This window comes from Staurois parvus, unplaced genomic scaffold, assembly GCF_062004578.1.
Source record: "Staurois parvus isolate SC_StPar_1 unplaced genomic scaffold, SC_StPar_1.0 ptg000912l, whole genome shotgun sequence".
NCBI classification, from domain to species: Eukaryota; Metazoa; Chordata; class Amphibia; order Anura; family Ranidae; genus Staurois; species Staurois parvus.
Genome location: NW_028318708.1, coordinates 45,007 through 72,645, shown reverse-complemented (window position 1 = coordinate 72,645; position 27,639 = coordinate 45,007). Strand labels below are relative to the sequence as shown.

The 27,639-nt window shown below is 41.7% G+C and overlaps 1 protein-coding gene across 1 annotated transcript in view; it reads right to left on the bottom strand.

Moving 5' to 3' along the window:
* Positions 1–24,457, bottom strand: part of CHAF1A (chromatin assembly factor 1 subunit A) — a gene marked incomplete at its 3' end in the record, with an annotated part of 112,285 nt that extends 87,828 nt beyond the window's left edge. Inside the window, exons 1-2 of the mRNA XM_089656510.1 lie at positions 24,062–24,457; positions 13,129–13,189 (exon numbers count right to left, since the gene is read on the bottom strand). Of these exons, the coding sequence (XP_089512636.1) occupies positions 13,129–13,189; positions 24,062–24,360 (360 nt within the window). The remainder of the gene's footprint in view (positions 1–13,128; positions 13,190–24,061) is intronic.
* Between the last annotated feature and the right edge of the window lie 3,182 nt (positions 24,458–27,639).

The window sequence follows — 27,639 nt, the reverse complement described above, 5'->3', positions numbered from 1 at the left end:
TATCATACATAAAGATCAGTCTGGGTTTATTCTCTCTAGAGCGACTGCTAATATTCGCAGACTTTTTTTGAATTTGCCAATTCCGGTGGACAATCCTTGGGGGAGGGCACTTTTATCTTTGGATGTGGCCAAGGCATCTGATAATGTGGAATGGCCTTATCTATGGGAAGTATTGTCTAGATTTGGCTTTGGTTCCAAGTAGGGTTCAAGTTAAACGGGGATTTGTCAGATTCATTCAATCTCCGGACAGTCTGTTTTACAAGGGGTGTTCTTTTGGAAAAGATCACCTTATGCGGATAATACGCCGTTATACTTGGGCGATACTTCCACATCCTTAGATGCGGTTATATCCCTTATTGAACGCTTTGGTGGATTTTCTGGCTTTAAAATTAATTGGCATAAAATCGGTGTTGATGCCCAGAGATCTCCCCCCCCGCCGCCTGTGCACAACACATCCAAGTAGTGTCTACATTTAAATATTTGGGGGTGGTAGTCTCTCCCGATCCTAAACAGTAAATTTCTCTTAATCTTTTACCTCTACTCCATCAGCAGAAATTGAAGTGTAACAGTTGGTATAAACACCCTCTGTCGGTGGTGGATAGGGTCAATTTAATTAAAATGATTTGGGCCCCTGCAACTTGTTTATAGCTTTCATAATTCTCCCCATATGGATACCTAAGAAATGGTTTTAATCGCACAGAGACCCAGTTTAGGAGTCTTATTTGGAAAAAAACAGGTGGCTAGGAAAAAATTGTCCACGTTGCAATATGGCAAGGAGTCGGGGAGGCTGGTGGTTCCTGACCCCAGACTATTTTCTGGCGGCCCAATTGAAGCAACTGGTTGGCTGGGATTCTCCTGATAATACTGATCCCATTGCAAGTTTGATTTCCCTTCCTGATTCCACCATTTCGGCTCTCTCATCTTGAGATGGCTCTACCGGTGCTTCCATCCATGGCTCCACCGGTCCTTCCATCCATGGCTCCAACCGCGGACCTCTTGAGGCGCTTCTGGAGTACGGTAAAAAAAAAAAAAAAAAGTGTCCTTTCATATTACCGGCTTTCTTTCCTGTACGCCCTTGTGGAATAATCCGCAATATATAGAACTGGCTAAACTGGAGGTTTTTCACAACTGCAGGGATCAAGGCCTGAAATGTATATCTCAGCTGTATTCGGGGGCAATCCTAAAGTCCTTTTCATAACTGCAAATGGAATTCGCATTTACACATAAGCATTTTTACCGTTATCTTCAGCTATGCCATGCGGTACAGGCCCAGTCTTCGCTCTCTAATCTCACACTGACAGACTCAGTTTTTCTTAAGGATGTAATTCAGGCAACCCATAAGAAGGGCACGATTTCTCTTGTATACTTCCAGCTGTTGTCCACAGTACAGGATCAAGCTAGTCTCCGGGGTAGGGTGCAGTGGTCCAAATGCAAATATTTTTGCAGAAAAAAAAAAAACATGCATTTAATATTTTTCCCATAAGGAACCTGCAAAGCATTGCATCAGTGAAGCTGTCAACCGCAACGGCCGACGGTAGTTGCAGTCCCACACAGCTGCACTATTTTTGAATTGTGACAATGGGAGAAGATCCCTTGCCCACTGTCACAATGAGAGGGGGATCCGAGCCAGTGGCAGTAGGAGCTGGAACATGTTGTACATGCTTATGCCATACTAAATACAGGTGGAATATGTAACATGTTCCAAAAGTGAACTTATCCTTTAAAGCCAGAGACTGAGAAAAGGATGGAATACAGGACCTTGAGATGGATCTAAACTGGGAAAACTGGGCCAGGATTTCCTCTCGACCATGTTCTTTGAACTGTCAAGAACTGGAAAACTCCTTCCCCGCCTCAGACTGGCTCCTGTTGCAAAGACTTTTCAGCTGTAGGGGAGGGGATGTGTGCAAGACCAGACCCAAGTATTCCAGGCAAAAAGGGAAGTTTGGAGATCAGATATAATCTAAATTGATCCCCCAGCCGAAAGGCTGGACAGATGGAACGATCCTGCGGGCATCTTTGGACAACTGACCGGGAGAGGAGTCCTTCAGCAGGTAGCTAACCTAGATAATTATTATTATTACATCGAGTTTATATAGCGCCAAATGATTTGCTCAGCGCTGTACAATAGAGGGAGGGGACAATACACGAAACAGTACAGCAACTACAAACAGCACACGAGGGGTTAGAGGGCCCAACTCTTTCGAGCTTACAATCTATAATGGAGGGGGTAGTGGTACAGGAGGAAATGGCTGTGGGGGATGGAGTGGTAGGAGGAATGAAGGAGAACGTCTGTTAGGTGAGGGTGGGGTAGGCTTCCCTGAAGAGGAGGGTTTTCAGGGAGCGCCTGAAGGTGAGGAGGGAAAGTGACAGTCTGATGGATTGGGGTAGTGAGTTCCAGAGGATGGGGGAGGACCTGGAGAAGTCTTGCAGTCGTGCGTGGGAGGAGGAGACCAGGGAGCAAGATAGGAGGTCCTGTGAAGAGCAAAGGGTACGGGTAGGGTGGTACCTGGGAATCAGGTTGGTGAGGTAGTTGAAGCCTTGGGAGTGTACGAGTTTGCCAAGGGAGGAGGTGTAGATGGAGAAGAGAAGGGGTCCAAGGACGGAGCCCTGGGGGACCCCAACAGAGAGGGGGAGGGAAGGGGAGGTGGCACCGTTGTAGGAAATGCTGAAGGAGCGTCGGGATAGGTAAGAGGAGAACCAGGAGAGAGCGGTGTCTCTGATGCCAAGGGAGAGTAGTTTATTAAGGAGGAGGGGGTGGTCAACTGTGTCGAAGGCCGCGGAGAGGTCCAGGAGAAGGAGGACAAAGTAGTCGCCTTTGGCTTTGGCGGTAAGTAGGTCGTTGGTGATTTTGAGGAGGGTGGTTTCAGTGGAGTGTAGGGGCCGGAAGCCGGACTGTAGTGGATCAAGGAGATTGTTGTCAGTTAGGTGGGCGCTTAGGCCGTCATAGACTAAGCGCTCAAGGAGCTTGGAAGTGAGTAGCAGCAGGGAGATGGGTCTGAGGTTGTTTGGGTCAGTGGGGTCCAGGGAGGGGTTTTTGAGTATGGGGGTGATGTGCGCATGCTTTAGGGGGGAGGGGAATACGCCGGTAGAGAGGGAGAGGTTGAAGATGTGGGTGAGGGAGCGGATGAGGGAAGAGGGGGGTGACCGGAGGAGTTGAGAGGGGATAGGGTCCAGGGGGCAGGTAGTGAGGCGGGCTTCTGAGAATACCCTGGTGGCTTCCTCAGTGGTAGCAGGGCTGAAGGAGTGCGGTTGCGAGGTCAGAGGAGGGAAGAGATGAGGGGGAGATGGGGGAGGCTAGGTGGGGAGGTATTGAGGACATCTGGCACTACCTTACAATACCCAAAAATAAGATGAGGAAAAGCTGCTGGCAATTGACCATGTACCAAAAATGGATAATATGCTAAAATGAAATGGTGCTGTGCTAATCCAATTACACAATATCACAGTCAAAAAATGGTAAATACTTAAAATACTATTATTACCAACCCCCAATGATTGAAACAAATGGGTATACCAACAAGGAAATATATATATATATATATATATATATATATATTAATTTTTCCTTGTTGATATAACCATTTGTTATTCATTGGTTTCATATATTTATTAATATTTATTAGACAAGAAAACCATAAACCAACAAAATATGGTCTTGTGAAAAGGTGATCTATCCCCACAAAAAACAGAACATTCATTCAGTGACAATAGTGAATACGTAATCACATATAGCAAATCTATAGAATAGACAAGAACACACAGACTGTCAGAGCGTGGTCTTGTGGATAGTGACTTTCTAGGTACACATAGAAAGGCGTCACTAATGTACACTCCAGTGAGAATAATGACCACAATATGACCATACATGGTCTATAATAGTGAAAATAAAGTGACCTGATCCACCTGGGATCAAAACACATAAGTGACATTGCAACTAAGCCCAAAAACCATCATAAAGAAATAAAAGTAAATACATAAGTGAAACCCAGAAAAAATGTTCAATTTGAAATACACTAAAGTGGCACTTGTGAAAGTGAATCTAATACATAAATCCCAAATTTTGGATGTTGTAAATCACATCCAATATACGTGTTTCGTGGAATAAAAAAGGTTATTTATGAAAAAAACTATAGTGCCATATAACAATAATGACATAAAGAAGTCTAAACTGGAGTCCAAAGAATATTCGCTGGATTCAAATAGTGCAAGTGATAGTGTTCAGATTGTATACAAAAACTGGGAAACAAATCCGTAAATCAGATGAAATACCCGCTTCACCTCCTTGGAGTTACCCCAAGGGGCCAAAATGCCTTATTTGTAAAATGATATAAAATAACTTACCATACCACGTGACTATACTGAATATAAACTTAACCAAATACTCTCAAAATCAGTAAATAAATGAATGAATTGATTCATTTAAATCCCTGAAATCAATAAAATGTCCAATAAAAGTCCAAAATGTCCACCAAATCAAATAAATAAATTCAGTAGGAAAGATTCCAATCCTAATTTAATCCTTGCGATACCTCGAAAAAAAAGAATACGTATATAGTGCATTATCTTTCAAATAATGAATATAAAGTGCAAAATTAAGTCTCTGCAAAATCCAAACCACTCAAACTGATTATAGGTGATAAAAACCAGCAAAAAAAAAAAAATATATAAAAACAGTTAAACTCAGTGACCACTACAATTCATACAGTGAACACTCCGTGAACACTACAAATAGTGATATTAAATACCATTACCCTCTGGTAGTATTCATAAGCTTATTCAAGATCTCTGGTACCAGTATAGCTTCCAAGTATTCCTTTACTTCAGGAGCCTATCCTCCATAGTCCTCAAAGTTGAAGACGGCTCTTAGAATAGATTTCCAAGTGTAGGGATAAATTTAATAAAAAAGACTTGCCGTATTTGCCGGCGTATAAGACGACTTTTTACCCCTTAAAAATCTTCTCAAAAGTCGGGGGTCGTCTTATACGCCGGTATACGGCATACTGACACTTTTTAGGGGGGCGGCGCGTTGCCGCCGCCGCCCCCCCCCTTCCCCCAATGGAAGGGACACTAAGTACAGGGGTGGGCAGCGGCTGTTTCTTACCTGGTTCCGGTCCCACGACGATCCGGTCCAGGAAGCGCGGCTGCGCCTTCAGTTCAGTCACTGGATGTTCGTGCGGCTGCTCGGCTCCGCCTCCTCACCAGTGATTGGCCGCCAGAACTGTAGCTCAGGAAAGGCACACAGGCGGCCAATCACCGGCGAGGGGGTGGAGCCGAGCGGCCCCGCGAAAATCGAGTGCAGGACCGGCAGGTAAGTGGTCAGTGTAGAGGTGCTGCTGCAACCACATATGCTGGCTGCAGCAGCACCATACAAGAACAGGGTCAGCAAGTGTCAGTGGGAGGAATAGTGCCCCATCATTGGTGTCACTGATACCAATGATGGGGCACTATTCCTCCCACTGACACCAACGATGGGGCACTATTCCTCCCACTGACACCAACGATGGGGCACTATTCCTCCCCCCCACTGACACCAATGATGGGGCACTATTCCTCCCCCCCACTGACACCAACGAATGGGGCACTATTCCTCCCCCCCACTGACCTCAACGATGGGGCACTATTCCCCCCCCCCCCCACTGACACCAATGATGGGGCACTATTCCACCCCCCACTGACACCAATGTTGGGACACCATTCCTCCTACTGACACCAATGATGGGGCACTATTCCCCCCACTGATACTAATGATGGGGCACTATTCCTGCCACTAATGCCAATGATGGGGCACTATTCCTGCCACTGATACCAATGATGGGGCACTATTCCTCCCACTGATACCAATGATGGGGCACTATTCCTGCCACTGAAACCAATGATGGGGCACTATTCCTGCCACTGAAACCAATGATGGGGCACTATTCCTGCCACTGATACCAATGATGGGGCACTATTCCTGCCACTGATACCAATGATGGGGCACTATTCCTGCCACTGGTGTGCATTGTAAGAGGGGTAGTCTTATACGACGAGTATAGCTCAAACACTAAATTTTAGCAGGAAAAGTAGGGGGGTCGTCTTATACGCCCAGTCGTCTTATACACCGGCAAATACGGTACATTGGGGTTTACGAATATCAGCTCTATGAATGAAACAGAACAAGCCCTGCAGTCAAATGGGCATAGGAACCACGTTCTTCAGCAGTCAAAATGGCCGTGGCGGCACTTCCGGTTTCCGTGCGTGCGGTTTGACGTCACGTCCACTAACGCGTTTCGTCACTTCCAGACGAAGTCTGAAGGGATCATAGAGCTGTGCGCTCCCTATATGGCGGGCGGGAGGTGGTTAATGTCACTATTTGTAGTGTTCACAGTATGAATTGTAGTGGTCACTGAGTGTTCACTAATTTATTGTAGTGCTCACTTTAAGATTGGATTTTGGTTCACATTTTTTCAGTATATTTTGGATATATACACATTTAACGGTTTTATATTTTTTTTCTTTTTGCTGGTTTTTGCAATATAATCACAGTTTGAGTGGTTTGGATTTTGCGCGGACTTAATTTTGCACTTTATATTGTTATTATTTGAAAGATAATGCACTATATACGTATTCTTTTTTTCGATGTATCACGAGGATTAAATTAGGATTGGAATCCTTCCTACTGGATTTATTTATTTGATTTGCGGGACATTTTGGACTTTTATTGGACATTTTATTGATTTCAGGGATTTAAAGTATTTATTCAATTATTTATTCATTTAATTTACTGATTTTGAGAATATTCGGTTAAGTTTATATTCAGTATAGTCACGTGGTATGGTGGTAGAAAGGTTATTTTATATTATTTCTACTTTCTAGGGAGAAAGTGTGACTTTCGGGTGGGGATTCACTTATTAGAGGTGTATTTGATTTATGTTATTTGTAAAATGAATTAGGTATCCCACAGCCCTAGACCTCCGTCATAGGTAATATGGTTCAGTAGTGTTGATATCCCCCTCACAGGTGGGTAGATACACAGCCGGGTCCCCCTCAGGGATGATGTAGCAAGAATCAGCCAGCTTATATAGATTAGTATAATGGAAATATCTCCCATAGTGTAATACTGCTTTAATTATTATTAAAATGTACAGCCAAGTGCCCACTCACAATTAAAATGTTTTACAAGCAGAAAAAAAAAAACATAGAACCTCATGCTCTGGGTGTACTTGCATGGGTGTTTAAGGTGAAGCAAGATGGCATCCACGCCGGAAATAGGTCACCACATCTCTACGCATTACGCCCGTTAACGTGTGACTTCCTCAGTGGATCAGGTCACTTTATTTTCACTATTGTAGATTAGGGATGCCTTTTCTATGTGTACCTAGAAAGTCACTATTCACAAGACCACGCTTTGACGGTCTGTGTTTTCTTGTCTATTCTATAGATTTGCTATATGTGATTACGTATTCACTATTGTCACTGAATGATCTCTGTTTTGTGGGGATAGATCACCATTTTACAAGACCATATTTTGTTGGTTTACAGAGATAGATTCTCTCTCTCTCTCTCTATATATATCGTATTTTCCGGCGTACAAGGAGACTGGGTGTATAAGACGACCCCCTAATTCTCCAGTTAAAAACATAGGTTTTGGGCTATACTCGCCGTATAAGACTACCCCCCTTCCAAGGCAACACCATTTAAAAACATCAGATTTTTTTATTTGAAATGGTTATGACTTACCGGTACTTAAAATCCTTCAAAATACTCATGTTCATCCTCTGACATCATAAGTTCATGAATATAATCTTGTGATACATTTGTAAGACAGTCATCATATGGATCAAATTCCAAATCAGATGGTTACCGCTGGATGTGCGGTAATACAGTCGCTTCGGCTACATACAGTATATATACAGCCCGCTGGATGTGCAGTAATGTACATACAGTATACTGGGCTGAGCCAAGCTGGCTGAAAACAAATGTCCCTATGACAGATCAATCTGTCAGCCTGCTGGATGTGTGGTATATACAGTATACTGAGCCAAGCTGTTTTAAAACGTACCGGTAAGTCCCTACGGTAATCAGACCGCTGGATGTGTGTATGTACAGTAGCTGAGGCTACATACAGTATACTCTGGGCCAATCACAGCGAGCAATGTATTCTACTAATGAATACAAAGCCTGCTCGGATTGGCTGAGGTTGTGACATCATCCCACCTCTGACTCAGCCAATCTGCGCAGGCTTTGTATTCATTAGTAGAATACATCACTCACCGCGATTGGCCCAGCGTATACTGTATGTAGCCGCAGCTACCGTACATACACGCATCCAGCGTGCTGATTACAGTAGGGACATAACGGTACGTTTTGAAACCGCTTGGCTCAGCGCAGTATACTATATATACCGCACATCCATCGGGCTGACAGATTAATCTGTCATAGGTACATTTGTTTTGAGCCAGCTTGGCTCAGTACAGTATACTGTATGTACAGTATTACCACACATCCAGCCAGCTTGACCCAAACAAACTCAAGGGTCATATTTTATAACCCCGCGTATAAGACGACCCCCAATTTTTGGGGTACATTTTTATGTATAAAAAGTAGTCTTCTACGCCAGAAAACAAAACAAAAAAAAAAAATTATATATATTTTAACATTTTTTCCTTTTTACTAGTTGGCATACCCATTTGTTTCAATCATTGGGGGTTGGTATTAATAGTATTTACCACATTTTGACTGATATTGTGTAATTGGATTAGCGCAGCACCATTTCGTTTTGGCTAACCTAGATATCCAGTGCATGCCATGGGTCAACAGGGCCAGCAGAGGTGCTAAGACCTTTGTGAACAAGGGAGAAGAGGCTAGGCCAAAAGGGCAGTGCGACAGATGGGAAGTAATTATCTGCCACTACAAAAGCACAGAAAAGTGTTAGAGTTGTGCTTCCCCTTTAATAACTGATGCTCGTACAAAAGTATTTTATAGCGCAACACTTAATTTCATTATTGTTAAATATTGTATATGTGAGTATCGTATGGGCTGCTTCCTGTTTGTAATGTCACTGAGGGCAGAGGGAACACTTTCAAAGAAAAGGATGAGGTGGCTGTCGCTTCGTCCTTGGAAGCCCTGCGTAATATTGTTCATCGATGCCAGGTGCCTGCCCGCCTGGTACTAGGATGCTACGCATGTCCTTATCCTTGTTTACTGTTGTGCTGTCCCGAGTATTTAAAACCTCCTGGGTGGTGTCTCCCAATAATCCTTTGTGACTTAATCCCACTTTGCAAGAGCTCTATTCCCTGCTGGACCCCCAGCAATGGTCTTCTAAAGGAATTAAATATCTATTTGTTTACTCCCTGGGGTTTAAGACATTCCAACAATTGAGAGTGGAGTTTGACTTGCCCCCCCTACTACTTATTTTATCATCAACTTCGACATGCAGTGCGCATGCAATTTGGTAATTTAGATAACTTTTCTTAGGAGGTAATCTGCTCCTACCAAGTTAATTTCTATTTATTGTGTAAAAGTGCAGCGCTAAGCGTTAAATGCCATTAACTGCAATGTAAACGCCTAAACAAAATTACTCAAAAATATGTGAGTAATAACACAAAAATAATGACATACATGTATGGCCATCAAGTGATGACAAAGTGCAAACACACTGACAAAAGCGTCTGTGGTACTACAAGTTACAGCAATGCCAATGCCGTATGTACATAAAAGTGCGTATAATCCAGTGAGGGAACCTACCACCACTAATGGCTGTGCACTTACCAGAAAGCTACTGGTATAGCAGCATTATTGATCACATAAGAGAAAACCTGAAGGATCCATATATGTAAAACTGGACCTCTCCAATGAATACTGGTGAACCTCAGATCAAAATAGTGGAGGGGGGAAAATCCTCCTAAAAGAAAAAAGCTCACCACAGGAGCCCAGGATATATTTAAAACGTCAGCACGTAAGCCTCCAGCCAATGCTTTTTGTGCACATGCATGTCCTCAGATGTACGACCAATCCATGAATGGGTATACCCTTGAGGACATGCATGCGCACAAACGCGTTGGGTGGAGCTTTACATGCGGATGTCACGCCGTCGCGTCCGCGACTCGGTGCGACGGCCATCTTGGTATGCGTTTGTAAACACGTTTTGTATCTTTCCATGTGGATTTCTTTTATATATTTTTTTTAATAAATACTACACTATATGCCGAATCCTGGGCTCCTGTGGTGAGCTTTATTTTCTTAAGGAGGATTTCCCCCCCTATTTTCATCTGAGGTTCACCAGTATTCATTGGAGAGGGCCAGTTTACATATATGGATCCTTGAGGGTTTCTCCTATGTGATCAGCAATAATGCTACTATACCAGTAGCTTTCTGGTGAGTGCACAGCCATTAGCAGTGGTGGATTCCCTCACTGAATATAAGCACCTTTATGTACATCCAGCATTGGCATTGCTGTGACTTAGTACAACAGACACTTTTGTCATTAGTGTTTTTACACTTTATTTCAATCACTGAATGGACATATATATCACTAATTTATGTCATCTTTGTGTTATTGCGCACATTTTTATTGAGTAATTTGTTCATGCATTTACATTGCACTTAATGATGGCATTTAACGCTTAGCGTTGCACTTTATTACACATTTTATTGGGATTTGTTGCCTTTACCCTTTGTGCTAGCAGCTTCTAGATATCAGCGCTCGCCAAATATTTTGCAATAATTTCTATTTATTATTCTGCTCAGCTGCTGGATTCCAATCCTAGATTTCGGGTTGCCCAGGCTAGATGGGTTTCAATGGGCATACCTTTTGAGGAGGCCGACTGGTTTAAATTCAGCAATACTATTAAATCGATTATCTCCTCTAGGGATAATTATCCAACTAAAAATGTTTCATCTTTCTCATCTTACTCCTGCCTGGTTGTCTAAAATGGGTTTATTTCCTACAGCGGATTGTTTCAGAGGGTGTGGACATAAGGCTGACTTCCTGCATTGTTTCTGGTCTTGTCTGAGAATTCTGGGGGGAGGTGAGCTCCTTCATATCCCTCATGCTGGGCCTGCCTAACATTTTACATCCTAAACATTGTCTTTTAGGTATATTCAGGGCTTTGGTACTTTCACAATATGCCAAACGATTGCTACGGATATTGTACTTTTATGCTAAGAAACGGATTCTGTTGTCCTGGAAGGGTTCGGATCAACCCACAGTGGCATCTTCCCTCCCCTTGTAACAACTAACTTTTGAGCTCAGGAAAACGCCCAAAGTGTTCCACAAATTATGGGACAGATGGCTTTCCAATCCCCTTACTTTGTCCTCTACAGAGCCAATGTCTTGAGTGAGATTTCTCTGTGTTTAGTTAGGCATAGTCCTTTATCCCATGGAGTGCATTCACTCAGTTGGTTACATGCTTTGATGTGATGCAAATGTACGACAATGTGAGCTGTTTTTTGTTTTGTATGTTCACTGCTTACTTGTTGGACCTCGGTCCTGGGTTTTGTACCTTTTCGTATGTTTTGTGTTGAAAACCAAATAAAATTAATATCTGAAAAAGAAAAAAATGATGGGATGTGCTAAACAGACTAGGGCAATTGTCGCCTCCAGTCTCCTCCCTTTGGGGGTTTCCCCTGGTTTGAACCTGGGGAACACCTATCCTCCAAGTTGCTGGCGGTGGACGGTGCACTGCGGTTTGTTCAGGAACAGGGTTTACTCTCCCTGGACACATTACGAGAGCAGTACAGGCACTACCCAATGAATGCCTGGCGGTATAGAACACTTCATAACTGTTCATAGCCGGTCCCCCAAAATCCACCGACACATTTTGAGAAACCTTGTTTGGGGAATGGCCCAATCACTCACTCCCTTTTTGGTGTTTAAATTGCAGCATAATTTTTCAGAAACCCAAGTTGACCATCTGTATCACTTAACCCATAATAGCTCTGTTGCCACAAAGATGCTAGCAGCTTTAAATACCTTTGATTATTCCTTGTCTGGCTCATGCTGGAAAGATTGTGATCACCAGGGTACCTTCCTTCATATTTGGAAGGAGTGTCCCAAGCTACGTTCCTTTTGGCAAAATATTAGAGCTCAATTTTGCTTAATAGATCATTGACATCGATGTTCCTGACTCCCCTCTGCAGTTCCTGCTCCATGTGCTCTCCATTCCGCTCAGCCACTATAAAAAAAGTGTTCTATCATATCTACTGAATGCAGCACGGCACTTAATTCCAATTTACTGGAAAGGGTGTCAGGTCTTTGCTCGAGCCGAAATGGATTAAGTTAGTGAATAATGTAATGAAGGTGGAGGAATGGATGGCTACATGCAAGACTTGATATAGCAAGTTTTACACCATCTGGGCCATGTGGATTCATTACACTTCAAGAACCTCGCAACTCCTTTCACCGAGGCTCTCAAATGTTGGAGGTGTGGCAATCTCCCACAGCCTTTTACTCCCAGGTCCTTCTTTATGTATTTGAACCTATATGGTATTTGAACCCATGCCTTTTGAGCCTATGTATTGGTTAGACTTCCTGGTTAGCCTACCATGTAGAGCCCTTACACTAACAGAGTGATTGTGAGGGTGTTTTCTTTTCTTTCTACTTTTGAGGTTTTTCTATTGTTTTAAATTTCATTGTTCTTGGCATTTAAGTATCTACTGCTGCACACACTACATATTGGCTAAATGATTTCTGCCTTGTGCTATGACCAGATATTTTAGAACCCACTTTGGTGGGGACCTTCCACATTGGGCGGATGACAGTGCCTTGAGTAGGTGCTGTACACACCCAGCCCATTTTGGCCAGAGTTGTGCAGTCCCTGCATAGGAGTTGAAGGACTCAGGACTCCCTACTCTTTAGACTTTAGCATGCATCTGGGTAACACCTGGCTCTTGTAGAACCTTATGTCATCACTTGTAGATATCCTCCCTTCAATGCTCCTATAGAGCTTATTGTCAGCCATAAGTCATGTTAACTCTGTTCTATAACTTACATATCAGGTATTGCCTTTTTTTTTTTTTTTTTAAATGAAACCCTGTGTCTGAAGGAAAAAAAAAACTTACAAAAAAAAAAAAAAAAAACAATTTTCATCTTCAGAAGTACGTAATAAGAGATACTGCTTGGTAAATGCATAACAATTTGTCGTCTACCTTTTCTTCTTCCTTCATTCGCTTCTCTTCCTCCTTTTTACGTTTCTCTTCTTGCTTGGCTCTTTTAAAACAAAGAAAGTAGAAACTGAACATACTACAGACCAGATGACAAACATGTTAATATGTAACAAAACTAAAATCTTCACCAGCTGTACATTTATAAACATCAAACCAAAACTTTTGAAGTAGTTGTCATGCTAAGAATATTGGAGCTGCCACTTCAAGACCTTTAGTGAAAAACAAATTGTCCAGGTAAATTACTTAAATGAATGACAAAACATCTGCATGAACACCAAAAAATAGGTACGCTCAACAGAAATCAGCAATGCAAGTCCGCATGCATCTATCATGACAATCGCTAAGCTTTTGAATAGATTAAGAACCATCAGGTTATAAATTACCATCCCTAGGTTCTCCATTAAAAAGTATTTCCCCCCACCCACCCTCACACCCTGCTTGGGATAGAATGTGATAGAAATAAGAGTAATCTACCAGGTTGTAGAAGTTTCAAAACCATGGGTCCCCAAACCTCTTTTTAAGCTTAGAAGCAGTTAATCTGAAAAAAAAAAAATCTAAGATCTCAGGAGTTCACTGGGTGAAGGAAAAGCAGGAAAGGGGTATAAGGGCTTGCCCTAGGACAATGTTCAAAATGCAAAGCAGAAGGATATTAATTCTTTGGGCTACAAAAAAAATAGTTCTAGAAACTGAGGATACTAGCCTAGCTAAGAGGGGCATTCTTAGTACCTTAGAAAACACTGGCAACAAAACAGATCAAATGCGTTGAAACCTGCCTTTCCCCAGTAAAGTGTTTGAGAAATGATTTTATAGCAAGTGTAAAATACCCATTTTACAGTAAGTACAAATGTGTTTTACAGCAAGTGAAAGCGAGCTGCTTTTTCTCAATATTTATTAGGGGACACAGCACACATTTAAAATATTTTTTTTTGCAGGAATCTTATCAAACATGGAAGAAAAATATCTAAAATACTCTGAAAAAATTCTTTAACTGCAAAGATTCCTGAAGCGGAACGGTTAACTAATTAACTATGGAAGCAGGGGGACCACTGCAAGAACCCCCAGTGATTACAAAGAGGCGATCGGGAATTTTCTCAGATATACTGTACAAGCCTATGTGGACTGAAGAATCAAAGGTAATACAAATGTATTCAATTAGTTAAAATGGCAAGCCGCACTTGAAAGCAGAAAAGATATGATACTGTATGCTGCTGACCCAAGGAAGCCTTACTGGAAACCCTACAAAGGCAATCCTACACACAAAAGGTTTGTTTGTTTTTTTTATAAATATAAGCAAGAAGGTACAAAGGTAGATGTTGCAGGGCTAACAGTATTTGATGAAGTTGCTCTATGTACAATACAAGCAAACGGTCGACTAAAGCTTAATGCAGTGTGGGAATGACACATCCCTCAGTCTGCCCCTATTCTATGAGAACCTGGACTTCACCAGTAATGCCAGAAAGTGACTTCTAGTGTTACTAAACCCAGGACTCAGCATTCACTATATCTGGTCTCCCACAGTACACACAACATGGAAATTATTTTAGCAAACAAACTGCTAAATACCTTTTCTCATCAGCAATTAGAGCAGTCTTGTGACTTCTATCAGTGTCCACCAGAACACTGATTAAAGCTTGCAAGAGGAGTTTTCATTCTCCCCTATGAGGCTGTAGAACCCCTGACCCTCTGTCTGGACAATGCTGATTGACCTTGTGCTAATCGCATGCACTCCCAAGAAAAAAAAAAAAACTCAAGCAATACACACCAAACTGAGCATTTGCAGCTGGTCCCTGAGTCTCTGTTCTATCAGGAGATATATTGGGGACAGTATAAGGGGAGGATCAGAGAAGACCGGATCAAACATACTTTTTACACAATGCAGAGGATTAGCCCCTTAAGTTCCACAGATAGTATAACAAGCATGCTTTACTGCATATACAGACTGATTTTACTGGGGTGGGTTTAGTAACACTAAGTGAAAAAGGACTCCTGAGAGTTCTGACTGGTCCAGACGTACACTGCTCAAAAAAAAAAAAAAAAAAATGAAAAAGGAACACTTTTTAATCAGAGTATAGCATCAAGTCAATTAAACTTCTGGGATATTGATCTGATCAGTTAAGCAGCAGAGGGGGTTGTTAATATGTTTCAACTGCTTTGGTGTTAATGAAATTATCAAAAAGGACAATAATGAGATGACACAAAACAGGAATGGGTCTACAGGTGGAGGCCACGTAATCCCCAAAACAGGGTCTGTTTGTCCAGAGGCTTCAAAGAGATTGGGTGGGACGAAGCCTCTACCCCTGTGCCATGGTCCTACCTGACAAAGGCCCCAAGCCCGATATTCCTGCCTGCTGCCTGGACCAATGCTTAGCTGTGCTGACCATATTTCTGCCTACTGCCTGTACTGACCCAGGACCTTTTATGGGCAATGTTTCGCTTGCTGCCTGGACAAAAAACTGACTGTGCTGACCATATCTCTGCCTGTAATAACCCAGGACTTATCGACCTTGTTCCTGCCTGTACTGACCTAGACCAATGCTCTCCTCATACCACAGGTAATCTTTTGTTTACATTGTTTTCTATATATTGTTTGTTGCTTTTTGTGTTAAACTTGTTGCAATGCTGGGCACAATCTGTAAAGACATTGAAAAGGTCATGCACATGTGGTATCCTCATAAACAGGAGGAGTTGTAGAATGCATTTTGGGGTGTAATTCTTGGTATGTCCATGCTGTTTTTTTTAGAAAATATCTTACAGATTGACAACTTTGTTAAAAACATTTTCACTTTTTTTCCCACATTTTCCAAAAACTTGCGGAAAAAAAAAAATGAACTGCTCAAAAGACTCATTATGCCTCTTAGAAAATACATTGTGATGTTTTCTTTCCAAAAGGAGGCCATTTTGTGAGCATTTCCACTTTCCTGTTGCTCCAGGAGCTTCAAAAATATGATCAGTTGTCAGGAAATTAGGTGTAATTTTTGCCCCTAGAAGGCCTAAATGTTGGAGCTCTCTGTGGCCAGGCTGTAGAAAAGTCTCACACATGTGGTGTCCCCATACTCAGGAATACCAGAAAGTATTTTGGGGTGTAATTTTTGGTATGTACATGCTATGTGAGAAATACCTTATAAATAAACATTGTGTGGGGGGGGAAAAAAAAAAAAAATTAAAACATGTTCAAAAGACTCATTACGAGTCACAGAATATGCGTTGGGGTGTTTGCTTCTCAAAATGGGGTCATTTTGTGGGTAATTTAATTGTTCTGGTGTTCCAGGGCCTTCAAAGTGTAATAGGTAGTCAGGAAATTAAAGGTGTAATTTATACCCCTAGGTCACCTGACGGTGATCCTTGCATGTTGGGCCTCTGTATGTGACCAGACAAAGTCTCACACATGCGGTATCCCCATACTCAGAAGCAGAATGTGCTTTTTGGGTGTAGTTGCAAGGATGCATATGCCATGTGGGAGAAATAACCTTTTAATATAACAATTTTGTAGAACAAAAAAAAAAAAAAAAAAAAAAAAAAAACTTCATTTTCAATAGAACTGTGGGAAAAAATTACAACTTCAAAAAATTCACTATGCCTCTGACTAAATACCTTGGACTGTCTACTTTCCAAAAAAGGGGTCATTTGGGGGGTATTTGTACTGTCCTGCCTTGTTAGTGTCTCAAGAAATGAGATAGGACGTCGGTACATTGGGTGTGATCAATTTTCAATAACTGGTACCATCGCTTGTAGACTTACTTTCACAAAGACCAAACATACACAGATTTAGGTTATTTTTACCAAAGAAATGTAGCAGTATAAATTTTGGCCAAAGTTTATGGAAAAAAAAAAAAAAAAAACCTTTTGTAAAATTTTACAACAGAAACAAAGACATGTGTTTTCATATTTTTTGGTCCTTTTTTCATTTATAGCACAAAAAAATAAAAAACCCAGTGCTGATTAAATACACCAAATACCAAATACCACCTGAGTTAAAAAGGACAACAATTTCATATGGGTACAGTGTTGCATGACTGTAATTGTCAATGTTTGACAGTGCTGAAAGCTGAAAATTGGTCTGGGTAGGAAGGGGGTATAAGTGCCCTGTAGGCAAGTGGTTAATGTTCGGGGTTTCCTGAGCCTGCCAGAATTTAGGGATCAATCTTTATGCCACGTTTATTAAGTGAAATACCATTGTGTTCTTGTATTGTAAGGTCAGTATTATGAAATAAGCAGATCCAGGGATCCTTCAGAACACTAATCCCCATTATCTCCTGTATTTGTTGTATTACATGCCAAAATTGCTGTATTTGGAGACAATCCCACCATATAAGTGCAATGTTTCCATTCTTCCCACATCCCCTCCAACATAAGGGTGCATTTTCCCGACTGCTGATTAAGTGCCACACTGGTCGTAACATGCCAGCTTGCTAAACATTGATAATTTCTACAGTATTCATATCCACCACACCATGTAAAAAACTAAATATTTTCTTTTTTTTTTTTTTTATTAATTTTTGTTCCCAATTCCTTTTCCCACTTTTCCAAAAATGGTGGAGACAGAGATCCAGCTATACAAGTCTTATATATGTCAGCTATATAGTCTTATATACATATCTTATATATGCAAGAGGTAACATGTTTTCACATTGTATCCATGCTAAAAAAAATTGTCCAAATGAGTACATATCTTCCACCATCCTTAGTGGCTGTGGGAGTGCTGTTACAAATTGTCTTAACTGATCATAACGCCATTCATCTAACCTAAGAAATTTCCTTATTTTTTAAATCTATAAAAGTGTGCAATTCCCTATCTTTTAAAATGTGCATTTCCATCTTATCCAGTTGCCTGCAATATTCTTTCCCCAGAGGGAAGAGTAATGTTCCCACCAATCGTATTAACAGAGTTATACCCCCACCCCCCTTTGTTTATGAATTCTATCCCATATCCTTTTTAGGATATTTTTCTGAAAATACTAGCACTTTAACACACAATGTTTTTACATTGTGTGTTAGAGTGCTAGTATTTTCAGAAAAATTTCTAAACTGTTGTGGAAGCCAAATATTCTTCTGACTCACTCAGTGTCCAACTCACCCCCCCCCCCCCCCCCGTGAGTTATAAATCCAATCTCCTATTCGTGAAAGCAACACTGCAGAAAAATATCTCCTAAAATCTGCCGCATTTAGGCCCCCATTACTTCCATCTTTACACAATACTTCATACACAATTGGTCTTTTATTTGTCCATATGCATTTAAAGTATCTTTTTATTGTCTCAAAGAAACACCCCCTGTAAATATATTGGGATCGTATGAAATTTATACAGAACTTTTGGGACTACCACCATTTCTACCAAATTTTATACGGCTAGTCCAAGAAAGTGATCCAGGGGATAATTTTCCTCAAGCCATCCTTCAACTCAATTATAAATGGAATGCAGTTTGTCTGATATGTTCTATAAAGAGGGAGTCAACTTTACATCTAAGTAACTTAATTCCTTTTCCCTCAATACAAAGGGAAGCGCTTTCTGTAATATCAGATTATCTATCTTTGGAACATTGATGTTCAGTATCTGACTTTGAGCGGTTAATTTTTAAAAGTTTGCTAAATCTCCATAGTATTTTAAAGTTGGGTAATGTTACTCTAGGATTTACCTTATAAAAGAACAGTCTGCATACACCACTACCTTATGTGCAACATCCCCTATCAAAATTCAGATCAGGATTCCCCTAAAGTAGGTCTTATGCGCTTCCCAGGTTCTAATAGTGTATGCGTGTACTCCAATATGGCTGCCACCAGACCGCTTAATCTTTTTGTGACAACAATACTGCGCACAGCATGTGACATCCTCATCCTAAAAAGAAAGGGGGAGGAAGAATACTCTGCCCAGAGCATCACAGACCGCACCATATAAAGCATGAGAGACAATTACAAAGTAACACACTGAAAAAGCACAAAACTGCCAATTCCCCCGCTAGGCAAGAGATTTTTTGGGGGAAGGGGTTAGGAGACCAGCACAAGAGAAACAGTATCAGCATGGAAGCAACTGCAAGGGCATTCACTAATCCACACTGCAGGATCCCCAAGTAGGCTCAATCTCATTGGGCTAGCGCCACAAAGGCCTTCAGTGTCTTGACTTCTCAGCTGTGGTTCACTGCCCTTAACTAAAGGGCACTTTGACAATATAAGAAAAACACACGGAAGCCACACCTGTTAATGGGAGGAATACTACCCCAAGGGCCAGATAAACTTTGGAGACCACTGTTCTAAGATCTAGAGTTCACAGATAAGCCAAAGATCCTCAACTTAAACACACAGGACACAGGCAACCTCTTTATATACCATGGGACGCCCCAAGCAAAGAAAAGAATGGGCAACAATTAGGCATACAGAACTGTGACAACCGGACCAAAAAAAAAAAAAAACATGGGTTAAATGCCCATTTTTAGAGTGCCACTACAAGAATCTTTTGTCTGAAAGCAGCATTTGCAGAAAACTGGGCCTCAATCTAGCGATATTTCTAGAAATAGAACAGAAGACAACGTGGTGGTGCTACAAAATGGGGCAACAGAGGCTTGGTCCCTAAAAGGGCCAGGAATCTCCCAATAGATCTGGTTCACATCATCTAACAGCACAAGAGAAGGTTTTAGTGTGACAGCATACACTTGTAATCAAGTTCCTTATCCATCATGCACTGGTGGATTTTAAAGCATGGTGACCCTGCAATGTACCAAAGAACAAACAGAGAATCGGTTTACCTAAAGGGAAGCAATAGCTTTTAGGTACACTAATGGCTGACTACCATCCACGCAATGTAGAGGAATTTCCTTCGGATATATAAGAGCAGGGCACAAGGACAGAAGAACAATGTCCTTATTGAGATAGAAAGCTAAAAGCACCTTTGAAAGAAAAGATGGTCTTTGTAGTAACAACTTTGTTTGAGGTATGAGAAAATTATCTTTACAGGAAAGGTCCAAAATATCAGAAACCAAAAAGGCTACTTTGCCAGAAAAGTATCTAAAGGGATATTCCTGATGGTTTTAAAAGGGTAGTTTCTGCAAGGCAGGGAGAACCAAATTAATCTCAGAGAAACACTAGGTGCAGCAAAGAGGACCTAAAAGGTTTTTTACAAAAGAATGAAGATTAAACCATTTGAAAAAGGATAGAGAAGACCAAAAAAATCTCATTTTAGGGTGCGGAGAGCTAAATCTAGACCCATTTTGGAAGGGCAGAATGCGACAGAGTAATCTTGGAACTGAATTGACTTTGAGCACACAAGGTAAAGATGCATTTTCAGGTATGATACGAAATCTTCCTGGAAGTAGCTCTAGGTAGGAATCACAGACTCTAAAACCTTTACATCTCTTAAGACCAGGATTTTAATGGCCATGGTGAAGCAGGATGGAATAGAGGAGACTGGGATAGCAGGTCTGGCCTCTTCAGGAGATGCCAGGAGCCATCCACATGAAACCAGAGTATTTCTGTGTATTAGGTGTACATCTGTGGAGCAGACAAGGTAGAATACCAAGTGGAGGGAAGGCATTAGTTAAGACTGAAATGAGACCTGGAGAGAACTAGAGCATCTGAGGCAAGAGCTAGAGGAGCCCTAGTTCTGGCAACACACACAGGTAATTGGTTGAATCAGGAAAAACAGAACGTCCACATCTGCAAAGGGAGTATCTGTCCATGATCGAATCTGTCTAGTCTCTCACAAGGCAGCCAAGCTCCTCATGCACTCCTGATTTATAATGCCACTGTGGCAATGAATAATTCTGTTCACCTTGAGCGTGTGTTTATATATGTAACCACTAGTAATGGGCCAAACAGTCCCCGTTTGGTTCGCAGTCGAACATTCCGCTACCGAATTGTGGCCAGGGGCATTGCTTTGGCAAATCACAATGCATTGAGCACAGTGCATTGTGAGGTGAGGCGTGGCGGGCCAACAGTCCACCTAACGCCCTTACCGTTCATGTGTTCACTGAACACACAAACAACCGATGCTCTTGTCAAACTTCAGTATGACTCAAACAAAAAGGACATCACTTACGTCACCTGTACACAGTGTTTGCAAAAACTTAGATGTATTCCTTAGTTTCTCCACATACTCTGACATCACCACCTATGGAAGGGAGTTCTACATCCTTACCACTAACCGTAAAGAGCCACTTATGAAGTTTAGAATTAACCGCTTCTCTTTCAACCTGTGTGGCAACCTATCCTCTAAAGACCTTAGATCAGGGGTGCTTAACCATTTTGAGAGCGAGGGTCACTTAAGTGATTTGGTAACCAGTCACTGGCCACAAGGAAATGGTTCAGAATGTCTAATTTTTTATTTTAAAATAGCATAATTAACATTTTCTTCTTGCAGCCAGTGGGAGGGAAAAGACAAGCTGGCTTTCAGCAGCTGCAGGAGGAAAATGTAAAGGACAGTTTCCTGTATATGCCGCCCATCCTGTACAAGTGTAAAACAAAGTGATGGAGGCCGCACAGGCCCCCAGGAGCATGGGGCAGAGTGGTCATTGCAATCCCTGATGCTACACTAGTGAAAACAAGCTCTTATAAAGGTATTTTGACACTAATGAGCTGTGGTTTCCCTGCACATTTGGTGCAGGGCAGTGCACCTGCAACTTTCCTGTGGGGTAACTACGCTATGCCATTAGACTTCTATTATATCTTGTGGGTGTGGTGCACTTTCAGAAAGCATTGAAATTTGGTGTGCTTTCAGAAAGTGCACAAAACCTGCAGGATATAATAAAAGTCTAAACACACGGATCAGTGTGAAAGCAGCTTAACAGTTGTTAGGCTGCCAATATGCACATTGCAAAAGTGCTGTGTCTGTATTGTTTACCACACTGATCATTTTTTTCTCTACCAGCTTCTGCTGTTATTGCTCTCCATCACGAGGTTGATAGAATGGTTCCTGGAGTGAAGTGTACCATGGAATCACTCTGCATCAGGTGGGAGCTTGCGCTACAGAAGAAGCATTGACTTATGCAGGGCCCCTTCTCCCTCCCCGGCTGCCTGTTTCCTACACTTCGATGCACTCTAATGTTCTGGGATGGCGAATCGGAAAGCCCACATCCCGATCAACGGGGATGCTGACCTTGACAGGACTGAGATTGAGCTCTGCAGTCACTTTGAATAAGAAAACTGCTTCTAGAGTCACAATCCTGTATATGGGGCAGTTTTTGCATTGATGTCAATGGGAGGGGGGCAGTTGTTGCATTGTCAATGGGGGGGGGGGGGGCTTTTTACATTGCGTCAATGGGGTGGCAGGTTCAGGACGCCACCGACGTCAATGGGGGGCAGTTTCAGGATGCCACTGACAGCAATGCAAAACTGCCTCCCACCGATTTGACAGTGAGGCTGAGAAAGGCTAATCTGGGGGGGAAAAAACAAAAAAAACCTACCTGATACCTGGAACTGCATGTCCCAGGCGGCAGGTGATATAAATAGTGCATACCTGCTCCCTCACCATCTCATCCCCTTCACAATACAGCCCCCCCCTTACACCCCAGTCCCCTTTACAGTTCCACCCCCCCCCCCATTCTAGTATACCAGTTCACTGCCCCCCTTCCTTACATTCACAGCACCCTTTACGTGAAAGGCCACTCTGTTACATCACATTTTCCCCTTCCAATCATAGCCCTTCTCCAACCTTTCCAATCCTGCCCTGCAGAGCAGTTGTTAGAGGCAGAAGGCGCAGCATATTTGGACAGAAAACCGGGTGATTTCTAAAATCACCCCCCCAGTGTCCTAGCAACAAATTACCGGCTTGTAAAATTGATTGTGCAGCCCCACACTCTCTGCAGACATGCCGCACCTTCTGCCTACCATCTGATGAAAAGATGAAAGCGGAGGTGGTGGGGGAAGGAGGTTATCCGCAAGGAGAGGACGGATGTGCTGAGATGCAGTCCGAATAGGACACTCATTCATTCCAGGTCCAGCATTTCTTGACATCTTTCCTAAGGTACTGGTACTGATTGAAGGATGCTTTTACTCCACAAAATTGTAGACCAGGCCTTTTCTGACAGACACTTTGTTTACAAGTAAAAATCAGTATTTTTTGCAAGAAAATTACTTAGAACCACCACACTTTTTTTTTTTTTTTTTTTAGCAGAGGTGCTAATAAGAGGAAAAAAAAACAAAACAAAAAAAAAAGGAAACAAAAACACACACACACACACACACACACACACACACACACAATACAGAGCTCAATTTTTGATACCACTTAAAAGATATTATGCTAAGTAAATCAAAACCTTAAATAGTATGCTTTAATATTAGGCACGCTTGTGAAATGGAAACAAAACTACAATATTTAAAATCTCCATAGGTGACGCTTTCAAACTTTTATCAGGTTACCAGTTTAAAGTTCCAGAGGAGGTCTAGCTATAATGTTCGCAGTGATACCTCACGTGTGGTGCAAATACAGCTTACGTGCGTGTCCAACATATGCGTTCAACACGTGCGTGGGCACAAGGGGGTGGCGCTTTAATTTTTCATTTTTTACCAATTTGCAAACATTTCTTGTGAAGCACAACATTTATGAGACCTCAGATCTCTCCTCTACCCTGGAAAGTATGAGATCAAATTATATTTAAAAAAAAACAAAAAAAAAAAAACATTGACCTCGTGCTTTCCAGCGTTTACTTCTGCCTTAACTGGAAATGACGAAATGCTGTCGCTTCCTGTCTCCTAGACCACACAGATGGCTGGAGAGAGGCAGAGTTGGGTGGGGGGGGGGGGTGAACAACTCTTTCCGCTGCCTGAAAAAGCAATCCAGCATACCAGGTTATAATAAAAAAAAAAAAAAAAGGCTATTTGGTATAATATTTTAACTTAAATATTTTAGTTACTGCCAATCTAAAGTTAAGCTCTGCCAGTTTGCACCAGATCTTTAATAGCGCAGAATAAAATAAATCACACTTACTCTAGGGCTTCAAGCTTTTCTTTTTTCTTCTCTTCCTTAAGACGCATTTTTGCTGCCTTTTCTCTATCATCTTTTTCTTTTTTTTTCTCCTTCTCCTTCGCCTTTTGCTCCCGTTCTTCATCTCTCTTTTTTTTTGCTTCTTCTTTTGCTCGCTCTTTGGCAAATTTTAATTCTTCCCTGATACGATCCCGATATTCCTTTTCCGTCTGCAATTTTAGCCTCTTTTCCTTGTGTGGAGAAAATGTAAAAGACAGGTAGTACAAAAAAAGTTGTAGTAAAGTAGTACGACAGGTTAACATATGACATCTTTTAAAGTAAATAAAACGCTCTAACAAGCATTGTACTAACAGTCTGACTTCGTTCTTTTAGATTTACCTGCTACATTTTAGCCTAAAGGACATATGTACACAATACAAATTATGGATCAAGTATGCCTATAAGTTAGGCATATACTCGTAAAATTTCCTCAAAAAAAAAAAAAAAAAAAAAAAAAAAAAAAAGGTTTTTGCTTTGATTCTTTTGATTTCCTAATTTAACGCTAATCAACGTTTTTGTTCATAGTGATGTGAAAAAAAAAAAGGAATTAATTTCCATCAGTGTATTTAGCATTTGTTCAAGATAGTCCATTCATTCCAGAATAAAGGCCTTCAGTCGTACGCTCGTACTACATCGAATCTGTTTAGCAATTATGAGTTGAATGGCAGCCTAACCTTTTTGGGAGCACTCACTTAACGTACGCAACATTGGTTGTGTTCCTCACAATCAGACACTGATGCCCCACGTGCCCATCCCCCCCTCAGTCTAAAGGTGGTCAACAAGCAATTTGGACCCGACCATTACAACCGTAGCAGACGGACACCAGAAATCTTAAGCAAAATAGTTGTGCACTGGAGCAACTGTGACGTAAAACCAAATCTCAGCAAGCATTCACCCTATATAAATCTGCTTTAACATACAATTCCTCCCTCTATGCTGCCAAACAAGCCTACTTTGTCACTCTTATTAATACCTTGTCATTCAGTCCTGATCTCTTCTCTACTTTTAGCTCTACTTTCTCCACCTCCACCCAGTAACTCACCCACTGCTTACAAGATTGACAATCATTTCAAAAACAAGATTGATGCAATTCGTAGGGGCATCTCCACTACTCAGACCTCTATCCCACTTGGCATACCATAAGGTATGCCAAGTGGGATAGATATCTGTGTAGCGAAGATGTATAAACAAAACCTCCCTCAACACTTTCCTCTTTTGACCTTGCTACTACTGAAGAAGTCACTAAAGTTTTCGCAGAAGCCCGTCTCACCACATGCCCCCTTTGATCCTGCCCTCTCTCAGCTACTTCTAGTCACCCTCTTCTGCTGTCCTATGCTCCCTCACATCTTCAATCTCTCCCTCTCTAGTGGTGCCTTCCCCACCCCTCTGCATGCACAGATCACTCCCATACTTCCATTAAAAAAAAAAAAAAAAAAAAAAAAAAAAAACCCTTAAGACCCATCTCCCTGCTCCCGTTTACCTCTAAACTTTTAGAACACTTAGTCTACAATCACCTGGGCTACTACTTCACTGACAACCTTCTTGACACTTTACAGTCTGGCTTTCGCTCACTACACTCCACTGAAACTACTCTACTAAAACTCACTAATGATTAACTGCTAAAACCAATGGCTACTACTCCATACTCTAACTACTTGACCTTTCTGCGGCTTTTGATACTGTTGACCATTCCCTCCTCAAAAAAAAAAAACTCCACTCTTGGACTCCGAGACTCTGCTCTGTCCTGGTTCTATCGCAACGCTCCTTCAGCATTACCTATAACTGTCTCCTCCTCTCCACTTCCTCTTTCTGTAGGGGTCCCCTCAAGGTTCTGACCTTGGACCACTTTTCTCCATCTACACCTCCTTCCTTGGTCCCTTGATAAACTCCCATGGCTCCATCTCTATGCTGATGACACACAAATCTATCTTTCTACTCCTCTTCAGTCTCCTCTCGCATTACTAACCTACTAAGTGACATAGCATGGATGTCACTCCACTTCCTTAAACTAAATCTTTCCAAAACTGAGCTCATACTATTCTCTCCAACCAGTGCCCCCTCCCCTGACTTCTCCCATCAATAATACAACCATCAGTCCTTCCCATCATGCCAGGGTAGTAGGTGTAATCCTAGACTCCCATCTGTCCTTTCAGCCCCAAATCCAATCACTGTCCAAATCTTGTAGACTTTACCTCTGCAACAACTCCAAGATACGCCCGCTCTTAACCTCTGAAACCACTAAGCAACTTATTCACTCCGTTATCTCTCGCCTTGACTATTGTGACTCCCTCCTCATTGGCCTACCTACTCATAGGCTATCCCCTCTTCAGTCTATCCTGAATGCTGCTGCCAGACTCATCCACCTTAATAATCATTCCATATCTGCCAATCCTCTCTACCAATCCCTCCACTGGCTTCCCATTGCCCAACGAATAAAATTCAAAACATTAACATTAACATATAAAGCCATTTATAACTCTGTCCTAAATTACATCACCAATCTGGTCTCCAAATATCACCCAAACCATCCTCTGCTCTTCCCATGACCTCCTGCTCCCTTGTCTCCTCCTCCCATACTTGTCTCCAGAGCCTCCCCCATCCTCTGGAACCCTCTACCCCAATCTATCTGCCCACTTTTAGGCAATCTCTGAAAACCTCTCTTCAGGGAAGTGTATCCCACCTTGAGCTAATAATGGAATCTTCTATTCCTCCTATCAGTTCATCCCCCACAGTTACCTTTTGTACCAACAGCCCCTCCCTCTTAGACTGTAAGCTCCAAGGAGCAGGGCCCTCATAACCCTCTTGTATTGAACTTTAGCATTCCAGTATTGTCTCCCTTTATATTGTAAAGCTCTGTGCAAACTGTTGGAACTATATAAATCCTGTAAAATAATTTATAGAGCAGGTAGTTACTTTGCGGGAAGACAATTGTTCTGCAGCTAAACAGCTTGAAAAGAGCCAAACGTTGAAAATACATTTTAAAGGTTTGATTTAATAGGTCAGTTGCATTAAAAAAAAAAAAAAAAAGTATGTTTTCTGTTCTAATGGTTATTTTTCAAGAACGTGCAAAACAAAAAAATACAAACATTTAAAGAAAACTTGGATTTGAATAAGGCAATTTAGAAAAGATGCTTTGTGCAAAACACATTATACAGTGTCATGAAATTTAACCAATGCAAAATACAGGATTCTGGAACCCCTTATTGTTCCAGTCAGAGCCTCCAAATAGGGTACAAACTGAGTGCCCATAGGCAAAGTAACAGGCTAATCAAGAAATAAGATGCTATAAAACAGGTTGCTAAAATCACAATAACCTACAGAACCCATTATCAAAGTGTATGTATATGGGTGCCAAAAAGAGCAGAAAGAAAAAGGGTAAAGGGAAAAAAAAAAAAAAAAAAAGTGTAAAAGAAAAAATGCAGGGGGAGAAGAAAAAGAATAAGCGGTATAACAGAATCAGTGAAGGTTGAATAGGCTTGTCCCCGCTGGTAATCCTTCCAAAAGGCCAGGCCCCTAAGCTCCACCATCTCTATATAAACAAT